General features: G+C 36.8%; 1 protein-coding gene across 2 annotated transcripts in view; it reads left to right on the top strand.

Annotated features, from left to right (window-relative positions):
- Positions 1-26,468, top strand: part of Dgkb (diacylglycerol kinase beta) — a 629,339-nt gene that overhangs the window by 68,492 nt on the left and 534,379 nt on the right. The window contains exons 2-3 of one of the 2 annotated variants that reach the window (XM_055624229.1): positions 15,512-15,588; positions 19,857-19,877. In XM_055624229.1, the coding sequence (XP_055480204.1) occupies positions 15,512-15,588; positions 19,857-19,877 (98 nt within the window). The remainder of the gene's footprint in view (positions 1-15,511; positions 15,589-19,856; positions 19,878-26,468) is intronic. The other variant, XM_055624239.1, reaches the window with a different exon arrangement.

Below are 26,468 nucleotides of genomic sequence, written 5' to 3'. Positions count from 1 at the left end.
TGCACAGCCAAAGACACCATCATTTGGATGAAGTGACCACCTACAGAAAAAAAAAATTAACAACTTCACATCTGATAGAGAGCTTATAGTCAAAATATATAAATAACTCAAGAAATTTGATTTTAAAAACCAATTAACCTGATTTTAAAATGAGATACAGATCTAAATAGATAATTCTCAATAGAGAAAACTCAAGTAACTGAGCAACACTTAAAGAAATTTTCAATATCAAAAGGGGGTGGAGTTGCAAGTCAAAATGACTTTGAGATCTCATCTTATACCCATCAGAAAGGCTAAGGTCAATGATACAAATGACAGCTCATGCTGGCAAGATTGTACCTTCTTCCATTGCAGCTGTGAGTGCGAACTTGTACGGGCACTATAAAAATCAATATGACCGTTACTCAGAAAGAGAGGAACCTTTCTCTCCCAAGAAGCAGCTATATCACTCTTGGACATATACCCAAATGATGCTCCATCCTGCCACATGGACACTTGCTCAACCACGTTCACTGATGTTCTATTTATAATAGTTGGAAGTTGGAAACAACCTAGATGTCCCTCAACAAAAGAATAAACTTAAAAAAAAATATGGTTGTGGTGGTTTGAATAGGTATAACCCCAATAGACTCTTGGGTTTGCGTGCTTGGCCCATTGGGAGTGTGGCCTTGTCAGAAGTGTGTCACTGTGGGGGAGGTCATCTATGCTCAAGCTACACCCATTGTGGCATACAGTTTCCATTTCCTGCCTGAAGATCAAGATATCATACTCTTGGCTCCTCCAGCGTCATGCCTGCCTGCATGCTACCATGCTGCTTACCATGAAGATAATGTACCAAACCTCTAAAACTGTAAGCCAGCCCCAATCAAATCTTTTTCTTTATTAGAGTTGCCTTGGTCATGGTATCTCTTTACACAGTGGAGTATTGCTCAGCTGTTAAAAAAAAATGATGTCGTGAAATGTACAAGCAAATAAATGTAAGTAGAAATAAATCATACTGAGTGAGGTACTCCAGACCTAGAAAGATAAATGTACTCGCTTATATCTGGCCATTATTATCTGTTTGTCATTAAATAAATAATAAAACTATAATCCATATGTAGAGAGATTAGGAACTGAAGTGGAGGAGCACGTGCATCTCCTGAGGAGGGAGAAATAGAATAGGTTTTATGAGTAGACTGGAGGGGGAAGGGAGAAATGAGAATGGGATGATCAAGAGAGAAGTGGGAAATGAGAAAGTGATAGAATTAAGAGACATTTCAGAAACAGCATAGGGATTTAGTGCAATGGAAACTTCTTGTAATACATTAGGTGATCCTAATGAAGTATTGAAATACCGAGGAAGATGGAATTTGCCATCCCTTATTACCAGAGGAAGCTTCCAGTAGAATGAATGGGTTCACCCAGTTGAATTGTTGGCCTACAGGATCTCATGGGCATCTCCAATCAACCTCTGCTATTTGCAAGACAACACGTAGTTCTCCAAATACTGACAGCAAGGACTCATTGGTGAAGACAACACAAACACAATGAATTGAACATGGAGAGGTCAAACTGGTGCCTACATAGAACATTTACTTCCATGTTCTAGTGTCTATGATTCAGGCTTCCAAAAGAGATAAGTAAAACTAGGGGAAAACAAAATATTACTGTAGAAAAATAAGAATAAGAATAGGAAGAAGAGGAATAGAAAGAAAGAAAGAAAGAAAGAAAGAAAGAAAGAAAGAAAGAAAAAAAGAAAGAAAGAAGAAAAGGGCTCCCATTGGTACTCCGCTATACTCACAGATTTGTGCCTTATTCAGCCATCATCAGAGAGGCTTTCTGCTACAGCAGATGGGAAAAAGGATACAAATACGTGTGTATGTTTCCAGTCTGGTATGAGGTATTATACCTATACAACTCATTTACAAATGTAAGATTTTCTTCAATTCCCTTTAAAAGCTGCTATATTGAACTGCTTAGGATAATTAACTTACGCGTTAATGGTTAATCAATCAGACTCATGGTCATGTTGGATACTAATCTAGTTTATCAAAGAAATACACATCCTAGGTTGAACAAATATAAATGTCTAGAAACGAGTAACGTTTGCCTTTTCACATTTACTATAAATAGATAGTTAGACAGATAGATAGATATATAGTTATACACTGTAAAAATATAAATGTAAATAGATAGATGGGTTGTCCTCAGAAACTTCAGAGACCTACAGAATATGATATTTAAAGCTATTTTATCAATTGAAGGCTTTTTTGACTTAAGACATTTCAGCTCCTGGCAACACCCCCAGACTACTTCAAGAAAGTTGATGAGCATCATAAAATTTCCTTTTGGAGACAGTTTCATTAACAGCAAGCTAGCCACTGGGCAAAGATGGGCAGCTCTCTCTACATACAATATGTTTTCCAAAATGGACAAGACTTGGATGCAGGCTGAGTTGATTGCCAAGCTCTGGCATGACAAGTTAAGCAAGTCTTTCACATTTCCTGCTTCACAAATATGTCTGCCAGATATAATGGGCCATGGCTGAAGATGATGGTCCAGCATTATTGGGTGACTGACCAGGCAGTAAACTGTCTCTGTCATCTCTTAGTTTTGGAAGCTGATTGCCTGTACTTGCTACTTAAGTAATACTTTTATTCCTTCTCAAGTCTCAGATGGGGTTGAAGACTAGATAGATACAGTTTCATAGTTAGGTTGAAGTTGTTTAGGATTTAAGAAAATGTTTTAAGGTCTAGGAATATGTTTTTTTAATTAATAAATACACATATGATAGAGAATGATGTAGGTACAAAATTTTAGACTCACCTAGAGAGGATAGACAGTATTTTCCACAAGGCTGTCAAATACAAATGAGCTAGACATTTTGAATGTAACTTTTATTTTTATGTTTGTTTGAATATATATTTACTTATTTCGGCATTTTGAGACGGGTTTATCTGTGTAACAAGAGAAAGCCCTGGTTGTCCTGTACTCATTTTGTAGACCAGGCTGGCCTCTGACTGCCTCTCCCTCCTGAGTGCTGGGATTAAAGTTATGAGCCACCACACTCAGAGAATGGAGCTCTTATATATGGCTCTTTTGAATGCTCCATAACTTTCCTTACTGAATGTAGTTTATTATAAATAAATAAAAAATATTTTAAAAAATTCAGAGACCCACAGCCAGATATTATGAAGAGAGAGAGAAAGACCTGGGGACACACAACTCTAAAAGAGATTTCTCCATGAAATCCCTCTCTTCAGAATTCGGTGAACTCTGTCCGTGAAGGGAAGATATTAAGGTTTGGGGAGGAACACCAGTACAACAAGGTCCCTCTAAAACAATGGAGCGAAGCTCAGATGAACTCACAGATACTGAAGCAGCAACATGGGCCTATATTGGCCTGTAACAGGTCCTCAGCATATACTGTAGCTTTCAGATAGCACTGCTGTGGGATTCCCAAACATGTAAACATTGGTCTTGTGCATTCTCTTGGAGCTCCTCCATTTTTCTGTTGGCTTGATTTGTCCAATTTTGATATTATGGTCTTTGTTTCTCTATTATATTTTATTCTGTTACTTTTTTTTTGTATTTTATTTTTTTCTTATCAGTTACATTTTATTAACTCTGTACCCCAGCCGTGTCCCGATCCCTCATTCCCTCCCAGTCCCTCCCTCCCTCCCTCATCTCCACCATGCCCCTTGCCAAGTCCACTGATAGGGGACCTCCTCCCCATTCATCTGATCCTGTTTTATCAGGTATCTTCAGGACTGGCTGCAAAGCTCTCCTCTGTGGCCTAAAAGGACTGCTCCTCCCTTGGGGGGTGGGGAGGCCAAAGAGCCAGTCATTGAGTTCCTGTTAGAAATAGTCCTTGTTCCCCTCACTATGGGAAACCAATTGGTTACTGAGCTACCACAGGCTACATCTGAGCAGAGGTTCTAGGTTACATTGACAGGAGTCTACATTTTGTTGTTATCTTTTAGAAGCCTGTTTTTCCTAAGAGACAGAAAAGGAGTGGATACCGATGGGAGATGAGGCACAGAGGAACTGGGAAAAATAAAGGAAGGGAAACAGTATTTACATTATATTATTTGACAAAAGAATCTATGGTTAAATGAAAGGAAGAAAAGAAGAAAAGAAAAAATGAAATAAAGGAAAAAACAGGGGGTGTGGCCAGGTGGTGCTGGTGTGTACCTTTAAGCCCAGGGAGGCACAGGTAGATTCCTGAGTTCAAGGCCAGACTGGGCTAAAGAGTGAGTTCCAGGACAGCCAGGTTTCCAGAACCCTTTGTTGAAAAACCAAACCAAACCAAACAAACAAACAACCAAAAAACACAACAACAAAGAGAAAAACAAAAGAGGTGAAATGTTTTTCCAATGTCATGTGATGACAAACTATTTCAATGATTATTTACACTGATTATTTATGAAGGAAAATTATAATACATTTTTAATATTTAAGTTTTCTAAACTTATTACACTTATGTAATCAACTTTATTCTTTTGTTTACTAGTGATGCATTATTTTTTTTTCTGATTAAAAAAAAAAAATGACATAAAGACTAGGGGCCAGGGCTGGGAGAGGTCATTTTATTTCTACATGGAAAAAAAACAACAGATATTTTTTCATATAATATAGTCTGATTACAGTTAACCTCCCTCTCCTCTTCCAGTTCCTCCCCACATCTCCTCCCAAGCAGATTCGCAGTCTTGCTGTCTCCCCTGAGAAAATACCCATTTAAGAAGTAAAAACAAAGTATGATTAGATAAACCAAAAACAACAAACAAAAGAAAATAGCCAAAGAAAACGCACAAGAAAGACACTGAGAGATGCACATATTTTCACATACAGGAATCCCATAAAAACACAAAATGAAAATCACAGTATATATGCAAAGGATATTTTAAGATAAAAAAAAAAACTACCAGAAATAAAACAAGCAAACAAAAACTACTCTAACACAACAGTTGAGAAAGAACCTCCCAAGGTTATTGAGTTTATTTTGTGTTGGCCATCTACTACTGGGCCTGGGGCCCACACTTAAGAGTGTTTTTTTGTTTTCATTTTTTATTTTCCTCCAGTGAGAACCCCTTGAAGAAGACTAATTTTTCATTTACAAGTGGTTATCAATTGGACACAGCTTCCAGATTAGGGGAAGGGGCTCTGTTTTCACTTCCTCTTTCAGCTTTAGAACCCATCTGGAGCAGACATATGTAGGACCCATGCATGCTGCCTCAGGCTTTGTAGTTCATACGAGTATAGGTCATGCTGTGCTTTTGAAGGTCTTGATTCTTTAGTATCCTCCATCCTCTTTGGCTTTCATATTTATTGACCCCTCTCTTTCTTTAAGATGTTTTTATTATAGTCGTTTATTATAATTTATTCAATTTGTATCCCGGCTGTGGGATCCTCTCTTCTCCTCCCAATCCTACATTCCCTCCCTTTTCTCCCCTTATTCCCCTCCACTAGTCCACTGATAGGAGAAGTCTTCCTCCACTTCCATCTGAATCAAGCCTATCAGGTCTCATCATTGACCCTCTTTTTCAGAGTTCTCAGAGACACAACGAAGGAGATTTTGTGGATACACCATTTAGGACTGAATGTTCTAAGGTCTCTCACTCTCTACACATTATCTAGCTTTGGGTATTTATTCCTAGCTGCTGCAGGAGGAAGTCTTTCTGATCATTGCTAAGTAAAGCACTGATCTATGACTATAGCAGAATGTTGTTAGGAGCCATTTTATTGTGATGCTCTTTAGCACAGTGATTCTCAACCTGTGGGTCATGAACATTGGAAAACACATATTTCCTATGGTCTTAGGAATTGGAACACTGCCCAGTAGTAAAACTACAGTGATGAAATATCAACAAAAATAATTTTATTTTATATTGCTGGTCATCATAGCATAAAAAAAACAACAACACAACAACAACAACAACAAAAAAGTATTAAAGGGTTGTAAGATTGTAAGATTAGGAAAGTTGAATACCACTGCTTTAGCACAACAGTTGTATTTTGTTTTCCCCTAGGTCCTATTTAATGTAAGGTTCTTGGTCAACTGAGCAGTTCTGGGTATGGACTCTATCTCATGGTGTAGGCCTTAAACCCAACCAGATATTGGTTGGTTACACACACAAGCTTTGTGCCACTATTGCGTGAGCACATTGTCTAAGCAGGTCATCATGGGGGTGGTCAGAGGACTTGTAGTTGATCTGCACTCTCCTCTGGTATAGCACAGAGTATATTCCAGCTCCTTGAACACTAATCCATACAAGTGAAGGGTCTAGGTAGACATCAGTTCAACTTCTCCATGTTTAAAGAGTTGTTTTGGTATTACTTTCGGTGATAGGACCTTACTATCAGTTTGTGGAGAGCAACCTACAATCTTGGTTGTTGCCTGAGTTGTTAGGAGATTTTCATGACACACCTTTGACCAACACCTCAATAGATGTAACCCATTCCTAGTATTAGAAACTTAATGTGGTGAAATGAGATGTCAATTTGTGGCTCTGTCTCCTCCATCATTTGGCAATTTAAGTTAGATCACCTTTATTTATGTATATATTTTAGGAGGCTACTGTAATAAAATTTCATATAACCACTCAGGAGATTTTGTGATCACGAAGGAGGTAAACTCTAGCATACTATATATATTTCTATATTTGAACTATATCTCATTGAACGAATTCTAGATGGAGTATTGTAAGATTTTTATCACTTGGACTTTAAGTAATTGAAAATGGAGTCTTAGAATGTTTGAAATATCCACTAGATATCCAGCTGAGAATTCCAGGATTAAGATCTAAATACAAATATATCTATTTTACATTTCTCCATTATTCCATAGGGCCCCTGAAACCCTTTGTTTTCAATAAAACAGAAGATGCAATAAAATCTATCTCTCTTTCACACACACACACACACACACACACACACACACACACACACACAGTGATCCAAGATAGATGATCAACAGGATATGAGATAATTTATAATGTTTCATTTGTAATGTAGCAATTTTGTAGACCCATAAGCTATTTTTTAAACAGTGTCAAGGGTATTTATTAATTTGCGCTCATGTCAGAGAACCGCAAAGATAATTTAATTTTCTTAAAGGTTATGCAAAATTTACAATATTAGAAGAGTAAGTAATAACTTACATGAAATAGCTATAATGAGAGTAAACAGAATGAGTGGACAGGGTGGACACTATAGGGCACAGGGAACTATGCTTATACTAAAGCAGATGCAAGGATAATATAGGCATTGTTTTGTTGTTTTGTAAGTCCCTTGTCCCATTAACTAAGAATAGTACCCTGTGAATAATGCCTATGTGTTAGAACTGCAAGTTGTGGCCCTCCTTCACTTCCCAAGGCACTTAAATTTTTTATGATGATTATTCATTCTGATCCAATATCCCAAAGATAAAACAGTGATTGAATCTAGCTGCCCACTCTCCATTTGCCAATATTCCTCATCACCAGACTTTTATCACAATTCAGATATGTATTAACTGTAAATTGATCTCCCAGCTCATAGCTCCTGCCTGGCTGGCTGCTGGCCTGGGTTTCTTAGCATCGCTGAGCCCAGAATCTGTCACCCTGATATTCGACATGGGGCTCTGGTATTAGCTGCAGTATGAGTGACAGCATGTCTTAGAATCTTGTCACACAGTTGTCACTTCCTTACTGCCTGCCTTGTTTTTAAGAGAGTGAAGAAATGTCATAGATGTCATTCTGTCTCTGTTGATTGTTATAGATGTAAACATGTTTTTGTTTTGATTCCAGACTGATTCAAATTTTCCACAGCAGCAAACTGTTTGCCTGGTGCAGGCTCTGAGAGGGGGCTCTTTGCCAACTGCAGATAGTTTAAATCTGAGGACTCTGAGAGGGAATAAAAATCAGAGCCCAGAGAGTATTGGGGAGCTCCATGGAAAAATGCTGCTGGGACTTCCCCTCCCTCCCTCTGCCCCGGCCACTCCTGGTTACTGTTGATGCAGTGTGATGAGAGTTGGAGTTCTCCTGAACAAAACTGGACTTGCCCTAAGGAACCTGAAGACCCTAACCAGCAGAAAGCAGCTAGGAGAACTGTACTCCTTCTCCCACTAACTGTTTCACTCCTCTACCTGATTTTGGGATGTTGGATGAGATTGGTATCAAGAAGGGAGAAAAATATATTAAAAAACTATAAGTAAAATAGTTTTAAAAAGTAATGCTAAAAGTTGATCCAATATTTTCTTTTTTTTAGTGAACACAATATTTTATTATTATTATTATTATTATTATTATTATTATTATTATTATTATTATTTACATGTTATTAACTCTGTATCCCAGCTGTATCCCGCTCCCTTATTCCCTCCCAATCCCACCCTCCCTCCCTCAGCTTCTCCCTGCCCATTTCCAAGTCCACGGATTGGGGAGGACCTCCTAGACCCTTTCATCTGGCCCTGTTTTATCAGGTATCTTCAGGGCTGGCTGCAAAGTCCTCCTCTGTGGCCTAGCAGGACTGCTCCTCCCTTGCGGGGTGGGGAGGTCAAAGAGCCTGCCATTGAGTTCCTGTCAGAGATAGTCCCTGTTCCCCTTACTATGGGTTTCTTTATTGTTGTTAGAAAAAAAAATAAGCTAGAGTAGGCAAAATGAGAAAGAAAGAAGTGTTTATGGTGAGAGCTCATACTTAGAAATTTAGGAAAGTAGGTAAAATTAAATATATAAACATTACATTGTGATATTTATAATATATAACGGGAGAAATTATACAGCCTACTGCAACAGAGAACACAAGTATGTATGTAGATAGTTCATTAGGCTGTTTTGTTAGAAGATTATGCAGTCTGGAGGATTCATGGTATCTCATATTAGGTCACCATCTGTGGAAGGCTCTCTGGACAAGTTAAACCTCAATCTTGGAGAAACTGAGCCTAGGAAAAGAAAATAACAAAATAATGTTTAAGTTGCAAACTATATTGTGAGATTAGGATTTGGACACAGGTGATCTTTATGCCAAGACATTTATACTGGTGCTTTAAAATTAGGAAATGGATGGTGTAAATGAAGAGCAAGTCATCAGGATATGAATTTATTTCCTATTTGCCAAAAACCAACATCATATAATTTAGCTCACTAACTATTATCAATGACATAATGTAAACTGGGTGACAAATTAATAAATTCTTACATTTATAATTTGAATATTTTTTGTAAATTATTGCTGAATGTGTTACTTGCTCCATAGTTATAAAACTACAATCTATTAGTCTATATCTCAGAATGTTTCGGTATAGGTGCATATCTTAGTGACTATATACAGTTTTTTCTGCCTCTGCCTTCATGAGCAAGAAGTAAAAGGGATTTGCCAACTGAGAATTACACCTTATTATTTTGGAAGGATAATTTTGCAATAAAAAGGATTTTTAATCTGTATAATGTGATCTCTGTATTAGTTTAAGTATCTGACAAGTTACATGTGAAAGCAATCGGTCTCACTTCTGTAATGCTGAACAAAGTCCACGGAAAGTGACCCTAACTTTTCTTTTTTATTAATTAACTAATTAATCACATTTAAATCCACATTTTCACTCCCTCCTCTCCTCCCAGTCCCTTCCTCTCACCTCACCTTCCTCCCATCCTTTCATTGTCCTCCCTTTTTCCTCAGAAGAGGCTCAGAAAAAGGAATGTGTCCCCTGGAAATCAACTGGTCTTGGCATATCAAGCTGTAGAAGGATAGGCAAGGCAGTGGAGTTAGGAAAAAGGGATTCAAAGGCAGGCAACAGAGGCAGCTATAGTTCCTATTTGTGACTATTTTTTAATTTTTTCATCAGTGTTCATTAGGGAGATTGGTTTGAAATTTTATTTCTTGGTTGAGGTCTTTATATAATACAGATATCAGGGTAATGTGGCCTCATATAGTGAGTTTGGCAATGTTCCTTCTGTTTCTATTTTGTGGAATAATTTGAGGAGTATTGATATTAGCTCTTCTTTGTAAGACTGGCAGAATTCTTCATTACAACCATCTGGCCCTGGTCTTTTTTGGTTGGCAGAATTTTAATGTCTGCTTCTATTTTCTTAGATGTTATAGTCCTATTTTAATTGTTTTACCTAATCTTGATTTAACTTTGGTTAGTGGTATCTATCAAGAAAATCATCCATTTCACTTAGATTTTTCAATTTTGTGGAGTATAGGTTTTTGAAGTAAGACCTAGTAATTCTTTGGATTTCCTTGGTATCTGTTGTTATGTCCTTTTCTTTCATTTCTGATTTTGTTAATATGGATATTTTCTCTCTATCTTTAAGTTAGTTAGGCTAAGATTTCATTTTGTTGATTTTCTCAAAGAACCAACTTTTGTTTCATTGATTCTTTGTATTGTTCTCTTTGTTTCTATTATTGAATTCAGCCTTGTTTGATTATTTCTTGCTGTCTGCTCCTCTTATGTATGTTTGCTTCTTTTTGTTCTAGAGATTTCAGGTGTGCTGTTAAATTACTATGATATGCCTCACTAATTCCTTTATGAAGATTATTAGTGCTATGAATTTTTCTCTTAGCACTGCTTTTATTGTGTCCCATAAGTTTGAGTATGTTGTGCCTTTATTTTCATGTAGTCTTAGAAAGTCTTTGATTTCTTTATTTCTTCCTTCACCCAGTAATCATTGAGTAGGGTGTTATTCAGTTTCCATGAGCTTTTGGTCTTTCTGCTGTTTCTGTTTTTGTTGAAGTCCAGCTTAAACTCTGATGGTCTGATAAAACACAAGGGGTTATTTCAGCTCTCCTATATCTATTAAGACTTGCTTTGTGTCTAAGTATATGGTCAATACTGGAGAAGGTTCTGGGAGGTGCTGGGAAGAATGTATATGCTTTTGTGTTTGGGTGAAATGTTCTATAGGTATCTATTATATTTATTTGATCATAACATCTGTCAGTTTCAGTGTTTTTCTGCTCAGTTTCCATGTGGATGACCTGTCCATTGGTGAGAGTGTGTAATTGAAATCTTCCACTGTTAAAGTGTGAGGTTTGATGTGTAACTTAAGCATTAGTAATATTTCTTTTATGAATGTGAGTACCCCTGCATTTGAGGTATAGCTATTCAAAATTAAGACATCATCTTGGTGAATTTTTCCTTTGATGACTATGAAGTGTTCTTCCCTATCTCTTGATTAATTTTGGTTGAAAGTCTATTTTGTTAGATATTAGAGTGGCTACTCTGGCTTGCTTCTTGGGTCCATTTGCTTGGAAAATCCTTTTCTAGCCTTTTATTCTGAGGTAATGTCTATCTTTGATGCAAAAGTATATTTCTTGTATGAAGCAGAAACATAGATTCGGTTTTCATATTCATTCTGTTAGCTGTGTCTTTTTATTGGATTCCATTGATGTTGAGAGATATTAGTGACTGGTGACTGTTAATTTCTGTTACGTTGATGTTGTTGTTGGTAGTGTGTGTTTCTTTTTTTCTGCTTTTACTACTGTGAAAATATTTACTTCCTGTGTTACCTTAAGTGAAGCTAACCTCCTTGGGTTAGAGTTTTTCTGCAATTATTTTATCCGGCTGGATTTTGGATAGATATTGTTTAAATTTGGTTTTGTCATGCAATATCTTGTTTTCTTCCTCTATGGTGATTGGAAGTTTTGCTGGGAATAGGAGTCTGAGATGGCATTGTGGTCTCTTAGAGACTGAAAGACAGCCACCTGCCCAAGCCTTCTAGCTATTAGAGCCTTTGTTGAGAAGTCAGGTGTGATTCTAATAGGTCTGTCTGCCTTTATATGTTACTTGGCCTTTTTACCTTGCAGCTTTTAATATTTTTTCTTTGTTCAATACATGATACATTTAGGGTTTTGATTATTATGTGGTGGGAGGATTTTCTTTTCTACTCCAATCTATTTGTTGTTCTGTAAGCTTCTTTCACATTTATAGGCATCTCTTTCTTTAGGTCAGGGAAATTTTTTTTCTATGATTTTGTTAAAATATATTCTGGACCTTTGAGCTGGAAAACTTCTACTCTTGTTATTGCTAGGCTTGGTCTTTTCATAGTATTCTGGATGTTTGTGTCAGGAACTTTTTATATTTAACATTTTATTTAACTGAGTATTGATTTCTTCTGTTATATCGTCCACGCTTGAGATTCTGTCTTTCATCTCTTGTGTTCTATTGGTGACGCTTGTGTTTATAGTGTCTGTTCTCTTCCCTAGGTTTTCCATCTCCAGGATTAACTATTTATGTTTTCTTTATTGCTTCTATTTCCATTTTCAGATCTTAAACAGTTTTACTCATTTTCTTTACCTGTTTGATTTTATTTTCCTGTAGTTCTTTAAGGGATTTATTCATTTCCTCTTTGAAGGCCTCTTTCATCTTCATAAGATTGGATTTAAGGTCATTTTCTTGTGCTTCAGCTGTGTTGGGATTCCCTGGGCTTAGTTTGATAGGATAGCTGGACTCTGGTGGTGCCATACTTTCCTGGCTGTTTTTGATTGTGCTTTTGAGGTTATTACAATTTTAGATGCTGATTTCTGAGTATACCTTTGTTGGTTGGGTGCTTTTTTAATGTTTTCCCTTGATTTCTCTTTCCACTCTGGCTATGGGCCTGAGTGGCCTGGGGTTCTGGTGCCTAGCTGGTCTTCAGGTCCTGTAGGGTGTCTCCCCTGGGGTTTTATGGCCTGTGTGCCCTCTAGAGTGCTGTTGGGTGCTTAGTTTCAGAGTGGCCTTTTGTATCTGGTGTTGACCGGCTTCCAGGAAAGCAGGCTGGGTTGTCAGCTGAAGAATTAATCCAGGGGTTGTGGTGTATTTCAAGGTTGATGGGTGTGTTTTAGGGGAATTTGGTAGGCATGTGCTTGGGGAAGGACCTTACCTGGTTTTTCCTTGTGACTGCAGACCTCCAGGAAAGCAGTCAGAATAGTGGGGTTGAGAATGGAACACAGTATATGTTGGGGAACAGATTAAATACTGACGATTAGACGCACAACAGATCTTATATGAAAGCGGCTTATTAGATGGAGATGAAGAGAGAGAGAGAAGGGAGAGCAGGACATGATAGGGGGTGGGGGAGACGGGGGCGCCCAGACAGAGAAAGGAGAGAGGGCAAGAGGGAACAAGAGGCAAGAAGCCAAGAGAGAAGAGACCAAGGGAGGGACCATATGGCGGGCTGGTCCCTTTAAGGAGGAAGGTAACCAAGACTTCCAGATATGGCCACCTAGTTGGCTACAGGATGGCATCATAGGTTGCTAGGCAACCCAGAAGCAGGTTTCCAAATACTTTCATGCTATGTGGATCAGTTTACTGCTGTTGGGGTGCTTTCAGAGCAGTTGTCAGGCAGGGACTTTGGGGAGGAAAGGCTGGGTTTGGCAAGCCTCCCAGAAGGCAGGCAGAGTTGTATCTGAGGAAATGGAGTGCAAAATATGAGGTTCAGGTTTCTACTGTTGGAGATGCTTTCAAGGAAGTTGGCAAACAGGGGCTTGGAAGGGGAGGGGCTTACCTGTGTCAGTGGGTCTGGAAGACCTCTAAGAAAACAGGAAGAATTGTAGGGTGAGAAATGGGGTAGAGGGTACTGGGTACAGTTTTCTGCTGTTGGAACTGTTGCTTTGTTTTTCATGTTGGTGCTAGGGACTGAAAATTAAGCTGATAGATACTAGGCAAGCCCAACACCAGTATGGACCACTTCTGCCCTCTAAACTAAATCCTTGTGTTTATTTGATTTTATAATAAAACTGAAAGTTGTACATAAAAAGAAAAAAATATTAATTTCTGACTATTTATATGCCAGTGCTTGGCATTACAGCAAATCAACTCTGATCACAGACAGAAAATGCTAGTAAAATACATGCCAAAAAGAAAAACATAGGATGATGTATAGACTTCAAACAAATAAACACAAAGCCCAGACGATAACAGCAACAATACAAGCAACCCACTTAAAAAGGGCAAAAGGCTTGAATAGATTTTCCTCTCATGAATATGTAAGTTATCAAAGCTCTAGAAGATGGCTCCGTTAGTAAGGTACTTAGCTTGCAAGTATGAGAATCTGAGTTCAAGCCCAAGCCTTTGTATTAAAATCAAGTAATGAGCGACAACAAAAGGCACAGTAATGGGCAGTGGGGGGTTGTAGTATCAGTTCTGGGAGAAAAAGGCAGGAAGACTTCTGGTCATTCAGACAGACCAGCCTATTTGGCAAGCTTCCGGCCAAACCAGGGAACTTGTCTCACAAAACAAGGTGGCTGGCTCCTAAGGCATGACATATCCACCTGCCCATTTGCATATCTCTCCACACACAAGCGGGCTCACATGTGCAGACACACCCGTAAATGAAAGAATAAGCAATAATCATGTGAAAACATGCTCATCACTCATTAGTACATGATTTAACAAGATACATAATGAAAGCATTGTGAATCCACAGATGATTATGCTAAAGAGATCAGAAAATATCAAATGTTGGAACTGAACCAGTTATACTTATTACTGTGAGACCATTAAAAAAAATAGTGTTGTTAGTGTGAAGATTCTTGTGTCAGTTCTTCAAATTATCAGACCTGGAGTGAGCGAGTCTTCTCTTACTGAAGAGAATTGAAACAGTTTCCCAAAAGCTTACCTGTTTCTGTGTTGCAGCATTTTTCATATACCCCCCCCAAAAAAGCCAAATGTACATTTGTTAATAAAAATGTCTATATGCAATGGAGTATTAGTCAGGTAGAGAAAGGAATGAAATGGGCTTGGAGACACTATGCTAATAGAATGAAAGCAGAGACAGAGCAGTGTGTGATGTGATGCCATTTACCAAAAAATGCTCAGCATAGGCAAACCCATAGACTAGGAAATTGATTGAATGTGATGGGACTGGAAAGAAGGAAAAAGATCAAAGAGGACTTAAAGAGTTCACTTTCCTGTTCATGTTGGTGAAATGCTCTGACATGAGCAGATGCAATGGTTGCAGAAGGTACTGGAAAGTATGGAAACTGAAAGTGAAGCACTGTGCACACTGATGATAAAAATATAACCTAGGCAGAGACAGTTGTTACCAGGTTGTTGAAAGGTGACTTAAGCAGGCAATCTACCTGAGTAAGTAGTCTGTGGTTTAACACGGGAAGATGACACTCTATCTTTTTAAGTTAGGTTTATTGTACTCTGACATTACACTATCAAAGTATAGCAAGAGTTTCTCTTCATTTATTTGCCACTTACTTATATAATAGACTAATAGACTTTGATCTGAATTCTAAAGAATATACTTGGCATATATATATATATATATATATATATGTTCCCTTCATTACTTTGTCATTAGCTTTTATGGCTAATGATAGACATTTGGGGCTGGTAATGGACTGCAATGGTAGAATGCCTATCTAGTTTGTGCACGGATCTGGGCTCCCTTCTCAGCTTCCCCACTCCCTGAAAAGACATTTCATGTGTTGGTTTTAAAGTTTGGTTTCTGTTGAATGATTATTTATAGTAAATATCTTTGTTTTTGAGCTGGACTACATAAACATATTAGAATTATATAAATGGTTGTGTGATTTCTCTCTCTTTTCTTTGTTGTTATTGTAGATTCCACGAAGAAATTAAAGGATGTTCTTGAAGAATTCCATGGTAATGGCGTGCTTGCAAAATATAATCCTGAAGGGGTAAAGCTTCCTTTTTTCTTTATCAGTTTAATAATGTGCTTGCTGTGTGAATTTTCTTCATGAAAATTCTAGGAAAATGTGTATATGTGTGTTTATGTAAATGCACACACATATACCTCTGCATATATATGTATCTGTATACATATATACACATACATGTATATATCTCACATACCATAAACCATTTAGCACATTCCATACACTTTAGTTCATAACAGACTGATATTCTGGAAGGCCACTATATTTAGTACTTTTAGTAGTTACTATATTTAGTATTTTTATACTATATTTATTAACGAAAATACTCCTATCATGTTTGTACTTGAGAAAATATATATCATTAATATACTATTTGAGGTTTATTTTTCTAGAAGTTAGGAAACAAGATTAGATAGAAGAAAGAAGGATCCAGTTAAGTCTGCCCCTATGATCTGCAGCTTTTAATCTAAAATGGGCATGGGTAAGGGGCAGGGAGTAATTACTTTCAGGAAATTATTCCTTAAACAAAAATCACACTTTGAAGTGGGTATAACCATTGTGTCTTAAGCAGCCAGTCAAAGGACAATTAAATTCTCTTCTTATCTTGTATTTTTATATTTACAAGTACTTTTCCCGCTTCATCAAAAATTCTCTTTGAATAACATATTTTACAGAATTCATCTCCAAATTATTTGTTAAGTAATCTCCCACTTAATATCACCTGAGAGATGTTCTATTTTGAGTCTGATCATAATTGCTGTCAGTTCGTTTTAGCTTTACCACCTGATGTTTGAATATATGAGAATAAAAACAAACAGAACTTTGCAAAATTCTATATCTAAATATGTCATCTAGATTTGTTTATAGACAGAAATATAAATTTTGCATATTCATAAAAACATAATCCTTACTCACCATAAGATCTTTTCTCAGTGGAATATTTTGTTCAATATCTAAATTATAACTTCAGAGTCTCTCTCTCTAGATAAGACCTCATTCAGGCTGTTCTCAAACTTGCAAACTCTTGCCCACATCATTCAAGTTTGAAGAACTACCACATTGGTCTTCATTTCATGTTTTCTTACTTTCTCTACATTATGATACCTAACTATGTTTATCAAAAGTAACCCATGCTTTACAATGTGACTTTATAGTGATTTCTCTTTTTATTGATTTATTTATTTAATCACTTTACAGCCTGATCAAAGTCCCCTCCTTCCTCTTCTCCCCATCCTACCTTCAAACATGACTCTCCCATTTTTCTCTCCCCCATAGGTACCAACACACCCTAGCTCATCAAGCCTCAGCAGGACTAAGCTCATCCTCTCCCACTGAGGCCAGACAAGACAGCCCAGCTAGGGAAAAGGGATCCAAAGGCAGGCAACAGAGTCAGAAACAACCCCTTTGTTAGGTGACCCACATGCTGACCCAGCTGCATATCTACTACATATGTGTAGGGGGTCTAGGTCCAGCTTATGCCTGCTCTTTAGCTGTTGGTTCAGTCTCTGTGAGCTCCATGGGTCCAAGTTAGTTTACTCTGTAGGTCTTGTGGAGTTCTTGACCCCCTCAGACTCTCTCAGTGTTTCCTCCCAATCTTCCCCCAGAACTTCCTGAGCTCAAGCTCAGCCTATTGATTGGCTGGGAGTTTCTGCATCTGTTTCCATCAGCTGCTGGATGAAGCCTCTGAGAAGACTGCAAGCATAACAGAGTATCATTAATATGTCAGGCTCTCTCCCATGGGATGAGTCTCACGTTGGGCCAGTCATTGGTTGGCCGTTACCTCAATCTCTGTTCCATCTTTATTCCTACACTTCTCGTCGGCAGGACAAATTTTGGGTCGAAGGTTCTACGGGCAGCTTGGTGTTTCCCTCCCTCCACTGGAAGCCCCACCCGGCTACAGGAGGTGGCAACTTCAGGTTCCATATCCCTGGCTGCTAGGAGTCTCAGTTAGAGTCACCTTCACGGACTCAACTTGCACACTCTTACCGCAGTTACTCAAGTGTGAAGAACGCAGACATCTACTACCACATTGATCTTCATTTCATGTTTTCTTATTTTCTCTACATTATGATATATGATTATATATTTCAAAAGAACCTATGCTTTGCAATATGACTTTAGTGATTTCTAATGGTGGAGAATGTATCAACAATTTTAATGCCATTTCCCCCTTAAGATGCCAAATAAAACAAAAAAAGCACAAAACAACAACAACAAAAATAAAACAAAACAAAAACCCACATACATGCCGTGTGTGTCCCTGATATTTTGTATTTACATATATTGCATAGCAAAAGAGATAAATTTGGTGGATATTTATATAATACAGAGAAATCCCAAAGGCCAAGATAATAGATTGGGGAAGGAAGAAGACCACAAAGTGAATTGCTGTCAGACTACAAATGCTATTAATACACAATGCTCCAGTGGCACCTGAGTATATGCATCCTTATGTTTACACTTGAAACATGTAGCCTTTCTAAACTGCTCATCAGTTCACTTAGAATTTGCATGTAGCAATATTGTTTTCACTGTAGCCCTTCTCCCTCAAGGATTCCCTATATAAAGAACTCCAAGACTCTCTCCATTACTATTAGCTGTTTTGTGAGGATTAACAGTCACTACAGAATTAAGTACAGTAATTACCAGTGTTCATAAATTTAGTGAACAATTACCAGATTGTTCATAAACACAATATAATGTCAGCTCTTCAATTACATGCTAACTCTCCAGAATATTCAAATTTATTGAATGCCTTAAGATGATAATAGTTGAAAATCAGAAAGCTAGATCTTATTATGACCCAATAGCAACTCTACATTAAGAGTAAGAAAAATAAAACTATTCTTTAAACTAAATATTGGAAAGATTTTTAGTTTAAGAGGAAAAAATTAAAGCTAGTATGATTCTTTTAAAAGCAATTCTGTGTCTTATAAAAGCCATGAGAAAATAATTAGGATTATCTGATAGTGAAAATGAAGCCACTCAAGATAATTTTCTAGAAACCTCATTTGGTTTATTAAAAATTAAATCAACACTATGAAAAAATTCTTATTCTCAAATTACATAGGAAGTTATTATTCTGTCTTGACCAAATTACCCAAACATTATTTGCACAGTTATAGATAAGTGATAATTTATAGAAGAAAAATTAGAAAAGTATTTAATCAAGCATAGTTTTAGAAAAGATAGTTGATCTTTTGCTTTAAAATAAGCATAATTTTTATTACTCCCATGAATTGTGTTTGCAAACTGAAAGCAAAGGACACATCCCTTGACTTTCACTTACATTTGTAAATTAAGTAATTAAATACATTTTCTTGCTTATAGTTGGTTAAAAGTAATATGAAAGGTTGTATGGAAAACTTCTATCAATGGAAATGTGGTCTATTTAGAACTATTTTAGTACAAAATATACTAGACAAAAGATATGAACATAATCAGTTATATTTGGTTTTTGTACTTAAAAACTCTTTTATAATCTTTTCTAGAAAAATTGTGTAAGGTAAATCTAAATAGTTTTGAATGTTCTCTAAAAATTAAAATCTTAATAAGTCTGATAAAGTTATTAAATAAATAAATAAAGTAAGCAAGTAAGTCTTATGTTCTTAAATTAATAAAAGTGAAGTTTTAAAATAAATTCATTTTCAGCAAGATATAATGATGCTTCTCATAAAGCTAGTAAACTTTGGTATATGAGAAAATCAGCTTGTTTTTGCATGTTTGGGGTTTTTTGTTTGTTTTTGTCTTGGATGTTAAATTTGATTCCCAAAATACTTCAGTCTTGGACAATTTGTTATGTTTTACTAATAAAAATAAAACAATGTAAGAGAGGAATAATTCAACTCTAATATATGTTTATATATACCGTTTTTATTACCTTCTCTGGAAGATTTTAATTATATTGTGTTTTATTCATGATGTTTGATTCAAACCAAAAGGAACTATTTGTGTATACTCAAAGGTTTGTCTGGTCAAGTGTTCTGAATGTTCCATTCTCATCAGACTCACAGAACCCTTCTTAGAGCATGGCCTGTTGCCTGCCTCCTCCTGTTCTAGAAGCTCCTTGACTGTTTCTGGGGTGGGGCCCATGATTGGCTTCTCTGGCAGTTTCCCCTCTATGTTGATGCGGTTGTTTTGCAACAGCATTTTGAGACCCGTCTACACAGCTTACATTTTCAAATCAATCTATAACCTTAACTTTTTAACGAAAATATCAGCAAAGTGAGATAATGGCTACAAATTCTTTAACATTAACACATGTATTCTTTCTTTCCTTGCATGAACAGAAACAAGATATACTTAACCAAGTAAGACATTTTCTTTTCTATTCAAATCTCTCTTCTGATATGAACTTTGAGCTACTCATCCATAGCACGAAGCTGTACTTGTATACTAACTAGGCTCCCATAACATACCTATCCATAGAGTTATGACTGAGCAATAGAAAATTTCCCAATTAATATCACTAGCAGAGATCTTATATCATAACAGGATGAAAAAGTGTCCAAGGTATGGACTTTTAGTTTAGAGACTCTAGAGTTTAATTTTCTTTTTTTACCAAACATATCATCTTCAGGTAAGTAAATTTATTTAAGGAAATTGTGGATTAGTTCACAGTGTGTAATTTGAAAACTGAATGTAATATACAATAGTAAGATTTTTTTTTTCATCTTGTCTACAATTCTATCTTAACTTTTTGGAGGAAACAGATAAAAGGCTGCTGCTATTTTCCTCTTGGGAGAAGGGTAAGCAATCCATTGCTTCTACCAATGAATTCTGTTCTGTAAACAAAGCTCTGCTAGTAGTTCAGTGAAGGGTGTAGAATCTCTATAAATTATTGAGTTCTCTAAATAAATATTTTCAATACAGTAGGTATATTATAGAACTCTGTTTTTGTCAATTCAAGAATGTTTCCGGACCTGAGCAGAAGGCTCAGTGGGTAATTTGCTTATTATGTAAGTATAGGCACCTGATTTTGGGGTGCCTAACACCCACATAAAAACCCTGGTACTGGAGTGCTGGAGGCACTCTACGATAATTCCAATTCCAGTAGGCAGAGAAAGAAGGATTCTAGAAGCTTGCTGGCCAGACAGTCTAAGCAATCAGTGTATTCTCAGTTCAAGGGGAAACCCTGTCTCAAAGGGTAGAGAAGTATAGAGGAAGACGGCTGCCATCTGCCTCTGCCCTTCCCTTAGGAACATACACTCTCACCGACATGCATATTTGTATACATGCCCTTTCTATAATGCATGTATTCTTACATTTCTATTGCAGTGACAAAACACTGTGACCAAGATGACTTCTAGAACAAAGAATTTACTTGGAGTTTAAGGTTTCAGAGGGTTAGAGAACATGTCATTCATGGTGTGGAGCACAGCAATAGGCAGGCAGGCGGGCACAGTGCTGGAGCAGTAGTAGAAAGCTTCCATCTTGAGAGCTCACAGTAAGAAGGCAGAAGAGACAAAGACCCTCACTGGTCCTTTGAACCCTCAAATCTCTCACTTTCAGAGTCACACCTTCTCCAACAAGGCCACAACTCTCTATTTCTCTCAAATAGTTCTGCCCCTGGGGATAGGCATTCAAATATGTTGATCTGAATTAGCCTATAAGGTACATTCTTTTTCAAATGAATATGCGTGTGTATATGTAGTGCATGTATTATTCTCCTAAGTTGAGGTTCTACGGAGATGGTAGTCATTGACCATAATAGCACTTACCATCATCCATTGAAGAGCACAGCCTGTCATCATTTTGTCCCTCGGTTTCCTGGAAACTTTAACTCCTCAAATGCACGTCTTATGAGATTTAATGACCCTTTGAAGGCGGTTGATGGAAGAAGTGGTTGTGTTCTAGTTCTACATCAGCAGGTCAGCACGCTCAGCTCAGCCCTTCACTCCGAGGTAGCATTGCTCAGCATCTGTACTCAGTAAACAAATCTTTTCACACCACCTGCAGGGCCACTTGGGGCTATTTAAAAGTCGGTGTCAGGATTAGTTCTTGCTTTTCCTTCAGTCAGCAGAATGTTCTCTTCTCTGGCACAGCCTTCATTCTGTGTGCTAACATACCTCAGGAGGCACCAGATCATCTGCAGAACAAAAAAGCTGTCAAAGTTGAGGAGACCCTCCTGGAGGGCAGGTGCTGGGAGCACGCATATCATGTAGTTGCTCTGTGTCTCTTCACTGTTCCTGGCTGGGGTGAGGGGCTCCCTACACGATTTCTGTCAGTAGAGATACTTGGCTTAAGGCTTAGGGACGCCTTTACAGCTTCTGTACCTTGCCTCAGCTACAGCACTCTGTTCTGTAGTCTCTGCTAAAATGTAGAACTCACAGTCATATAAGTGAGATTCTTTGACCTCCCTTTGCAAAACCTGTAAACACAGAACCTACAGTGCATAATGGTGACAACTAAAGTTTATTTTAAATGCCTTTAAATATTAATGCTAATACAATTGACAACAAAGTTAACACTCTTATAAAATAAATTATAATTACCTCCAGAATCAGTTCAGCCTTCTCTATTAAAGGCAGGAAAAGTATCAGAGGGAAATTTTTTTTTTGAGAGATAGAATTGGATTCCAATCCCCCACAACTGCCACTTTCAAAGACAAGCTCCCTGACTTTAGCGTCTTTATCTGCAAAATGTAAATATTTTTTTATGTTGATAAATGTTAAACTCTACAGCAACCTGAAAAATAAATAACTCTTCGTCTGCTTTAGAGCAGGTGTCTCATTAGTGGTTAGCCACAGTGGTTAAGGCCAGACTTTAAGGAACAGCATTACTTTATTTGGGGCTTCTCAATCATACGCCAAGTTTGTATGTGAGGACGTCTAACATCTAGCTTCAGCCAATAATGTATTTTTAAATTTCTCAAAGACTCATGTCTTTACTTTCAGTTTAAAGCAAATATAACCATTTTCTCTCTAACTCCAAGATTATCTATTTTTGCCAGCTAATAGGACCAAAAGGCATGCTAAGTGCTTCTCAGACCAGGACATTCTCCACTGCTATCCTGTGATAGCATTATTGATCGCTTGCAATTGCTCCATCACCCATAATTGTCAGGCACCAGGTCAGTTCAAAAGCAAAGAACACAGTAGACTTTGACACAGAGCTTCTGCCTTTCTGCCTCTCTTCCCCATTAGCATAAATATGGTTTGCAGGGACTTTCTCTTCTTATCAACCTGAGACCAGGTTAGAGTTTTGAATACATGCAGCAGGCATGTCTGCTGCAACTCTGTACAGTTTACCTGGTACAGACGACTTATCCTTAAATATCGCATGAAGTTCTTCCTGCTAGGTGGACTCAGTGTGTAATGCCTGATCCTAGGGGAATTGCTCTACTGAAAAAGGATTCTAGAGATGGTATTTATATAGACACTTATGCAACTGACAGGTTATATAACAACACAGTTAAATTAATATGAATAGCTTCTTGTAGATTTCCTATTACTCAAAGGATCAAGACTGCATATCGTTTGATTTATGGAAACACTGAAAATTTGAGAATGGACCTTCTGCTATGCTCTTTCTTATGAAGAAGCTGGAATCATGATGTGACAAGTTTAGCAGCTATAAAAATTATTGTAAATGTTCATAAATCATAGAGAAATATCCTATAAATAAATACGTATAATTTATAAAACAAAATTGTACTAATTGGGTCAGTTTATTTCTTAACAGCAAGATTTCAAAACAAGCTTTATTGGATTTGGAATGACTGTAACTTTTTTTTAAATTAGTATTAAGAGCCAAATTTATGTATAAATTTTAGATAGCCTAAAATATAATGTTTTTTCTGTTTATTTCTCTAGATAACATTCATTACACAGGAGTTACAGGTCTGTTTGGAGTAAATTTTGCCTTTGGAATATTTAAATGACCTATTGGCTCATTTCCAAGGATAATTTTTTAAATGCTACCTTGAAACACTGGTTAACTTGGAATTTTGTCTGATTTTTATTTTTATGTTTCTATCACTAGGCATAGCACTTTTAGAAGACCATTGAAAGGCAATAGAAGAAAATTCATCTAGGTATTTTGGTGGAAAAGCATGGAGTGTCTAAAAATTATGAAAGAATTTTAAGGTATTTTCAATAGCTCCAGAAAAGTACAAATAGTATTTTTTTAAATGAATGAGGTAAAATTTTCATTTGTAAAAACATTTAAAAAGTAAAATGCCCCAACTCTCTTGCATGGAGGAGGAGACGCCAGTCACCGAGGTTGTGTATATACAAGTGCAGACAGCCAGGAAGTCAAAGGAGCAAAGCAGTCATGGCTATTTCAACAAAGCAACTGAACACGCATATCACTCACCTGTACTTTTGTACTTTTTAATCTATATCTCTTACTTCTGAAACTGTAGGCTTATTTACATGTAATTGATATATAACTAACGCTTTTACTATAACTCTCAGTTGCCAAGCAGATAAGAGATATTAGTAACCCTAGTTGGTGGGTGGTGGAGATAGAAGGATAAGAGCTTCTGGGTCTCAACTACACTGTCAGTTTCAGGATAGCCTGGGATACCTGAGACCCTTTGTAAAAAAAAAAAAAGTAATAAATAGATAAATAAATAAAAGTTACAGACATGTTATACCATGTGCAAACACTGAGAACATGTCCCTGAAAGTATATTCTTCTCACTGAAGTTAGTAAGACTTAGGTCCATCGTGCCAAATAGAAGCTTTGATGTCAAGATATTTATTGCACTTTTTAAAGGTTTGGTTGTCTACGAAGAGGAGCAATGCTAGCATGTACCTCTTAGTTATTGTGAAGATCCCATCATCATACACCAGACATTTAATTTAGGGACTATTTCCACAATATACAGTTAACATTCTCTTGAAGCATCCAATATTACCTTTCAATTTAAAGATATGAAAGTAAGTTAGCCTTGACTTGGAGGAATATAAAGGAAGATTAGAGGCTTCCAGAAGAAAGAAATTCCCCAACTTAACTATAGAGTTTTAGTCCCTGACCATCCTGTGCTCACAGGATATTTCCTGGTTTCCGTCTCTTCCACAGTGTGGTGTTTCTCCCAGTACTAACTCTGGTAGTTGAGCGACTGATGGTGAGTTTAGCACACCTAAGACAGGACCTGGTATGATCAATGAGAAGTTTGTATATAAGAGAAACTTAATCCCAGACCTGCCAAGGGGAAAGAAGGAGGAAGTGGCATGTGCCATTATTTATTTCCATGTGCCTGGATAAATATTAGTGTTACATCTCTATTGTTAAGGAGTCACTGAGAGTGAAGGATTCACATGGCCAAACAGGATGTCAAGGAGTGTTCTGAATTCATGCCAGCTACACACTGGCATCTGAGAAGTCTGTACTCTTTATAAACTTTTTGTTACTGGTCTAATTAGTCTGTGACTGTTTCATCTTTTCTGAAGGGAAATGTAGGAGGGGAGGATCCAGGGGGAAGGGAGGTGGAGGGGGATGAGGGCAGTGGAGGGAAGGGAAACTGCTGGCAGGTTGTATTAAAGCAGAAAGTAAAGCCCTGGGTGGTTGCACTCAGGACAGAGGCGGGTGGATCTCTTTGAATTTAAGGCCAGTCTGGTCTATAAAGCACATTTTTGAGAGCCAGGGATGGTACATAGAGAAACCCTGCCTTGAAAATCCAAAAATACATATATGAATGTGTGTGTATATATATACAAAAAATCATGAAATAATATTTTTAAAAATTAAAGCTCTTATATCTGTATTAGACTTTATAGGCAATTTTACTTTAAAGAGTCAAGTTCCATGCAGTTTCTTAAATTCATGTTTCCATTAATGTGCATTACAAATAATTTTTTTTTTCAGAGAAAAGTAATGTGTAACTCAGGAAACATTGTAAAAATTTCTTCAATGAATTTGACTTCCAAACACTGAGTCAGATAAGTTTTGGCTATAAGTCATTTGGGCTTCACAGAATTGTATCACATAACATCGTAAGTTTAGCAGAAAGATTTGCCCCCAAGAATGCAGTGTCAGGAAAGAGCTTCACATCTCCAATAATATATATATATATATATATATACTTTAAGTATATCTCCTCTGGCATCATTACCCATAATTTACTGAAGAACTGACAGAACACCCCACTGTTATATCTGCAATGGTCCTCTTTTAAGAAGTAAAATATTTTTTTTAAAAAAAGGAGGAGAAGTAAGATATTTTTAAAATGTCTTACTCCCTGAACACTGCAGTTTGAGAATATTGCCTCATTTCAGAACAAAAAGTAAAGGTGAAGTTCTGCTTTAGGAGTAAATTTTATCATTTTTGAGCCAGTAAGAAGCAAGCTAGTATTTAAAATAACTCATGTATTTCCAAGGCATAATTACCTTTTATTTATTTCTTTAATGATTTTTAAATTTTACTATCAATATGCCCAAGATTCTGTAAATAACTTTATAGCAATTTTTATTCAGATGACAATTAAGAAGTGATGATTTCATATATCATTTTTTTATAAAGAAAGTAGTGATACCAAAGGCAATGAATTAATTTACCTTCCTGAGATTACATTCAATAAAAAATACAAACTATATATAATATATATTTATTATATATTAAACATATAATTTAATTAGTTTATTACCAAATACTTTAAAATTTTATGTTTTACAGGGATATTTTGGAAAGATATGGTTTATATTAACTTTGTGAAAAATAATACCATTGACATAAACTATGTTCCTAATGAATAATATAGGGCATATACACTCTCATTTTTCTCAAATACCATTGAACATAAAAAATAGGCATTTGTTCACTTCAAAAGTAAGAGTTTACAGAAATTTCTTTTACCTTCCAGGAACCCTGATAAAATGACAAATATCAACTGCCAGTTTCCCCCTATTTTAGTTTCAGCTCAGCGAACTAACTCATCTGGGTGTGAAAAGGTGCCA

The sequence above is a fragment of the Psammomys obesus genome, unplaced genomic scaffold, assembly GCF_907164565.1.
Source record: "Psammomys obesus unplaced genomic scaffold, mPsaObe1.curated_primary_1811, whole genome shotgun sequence".
NCBI lineage: Eukaryota > Metazoa > Chordata > Mammalia > Rodentia > Muridae > Psammomys > Psammomys obesus.
The sequence above is the reverse complement of the archived record's forward strand: the minus strand, read 5'-3'. Positions and strand labels throughout refer to the sequence as shown.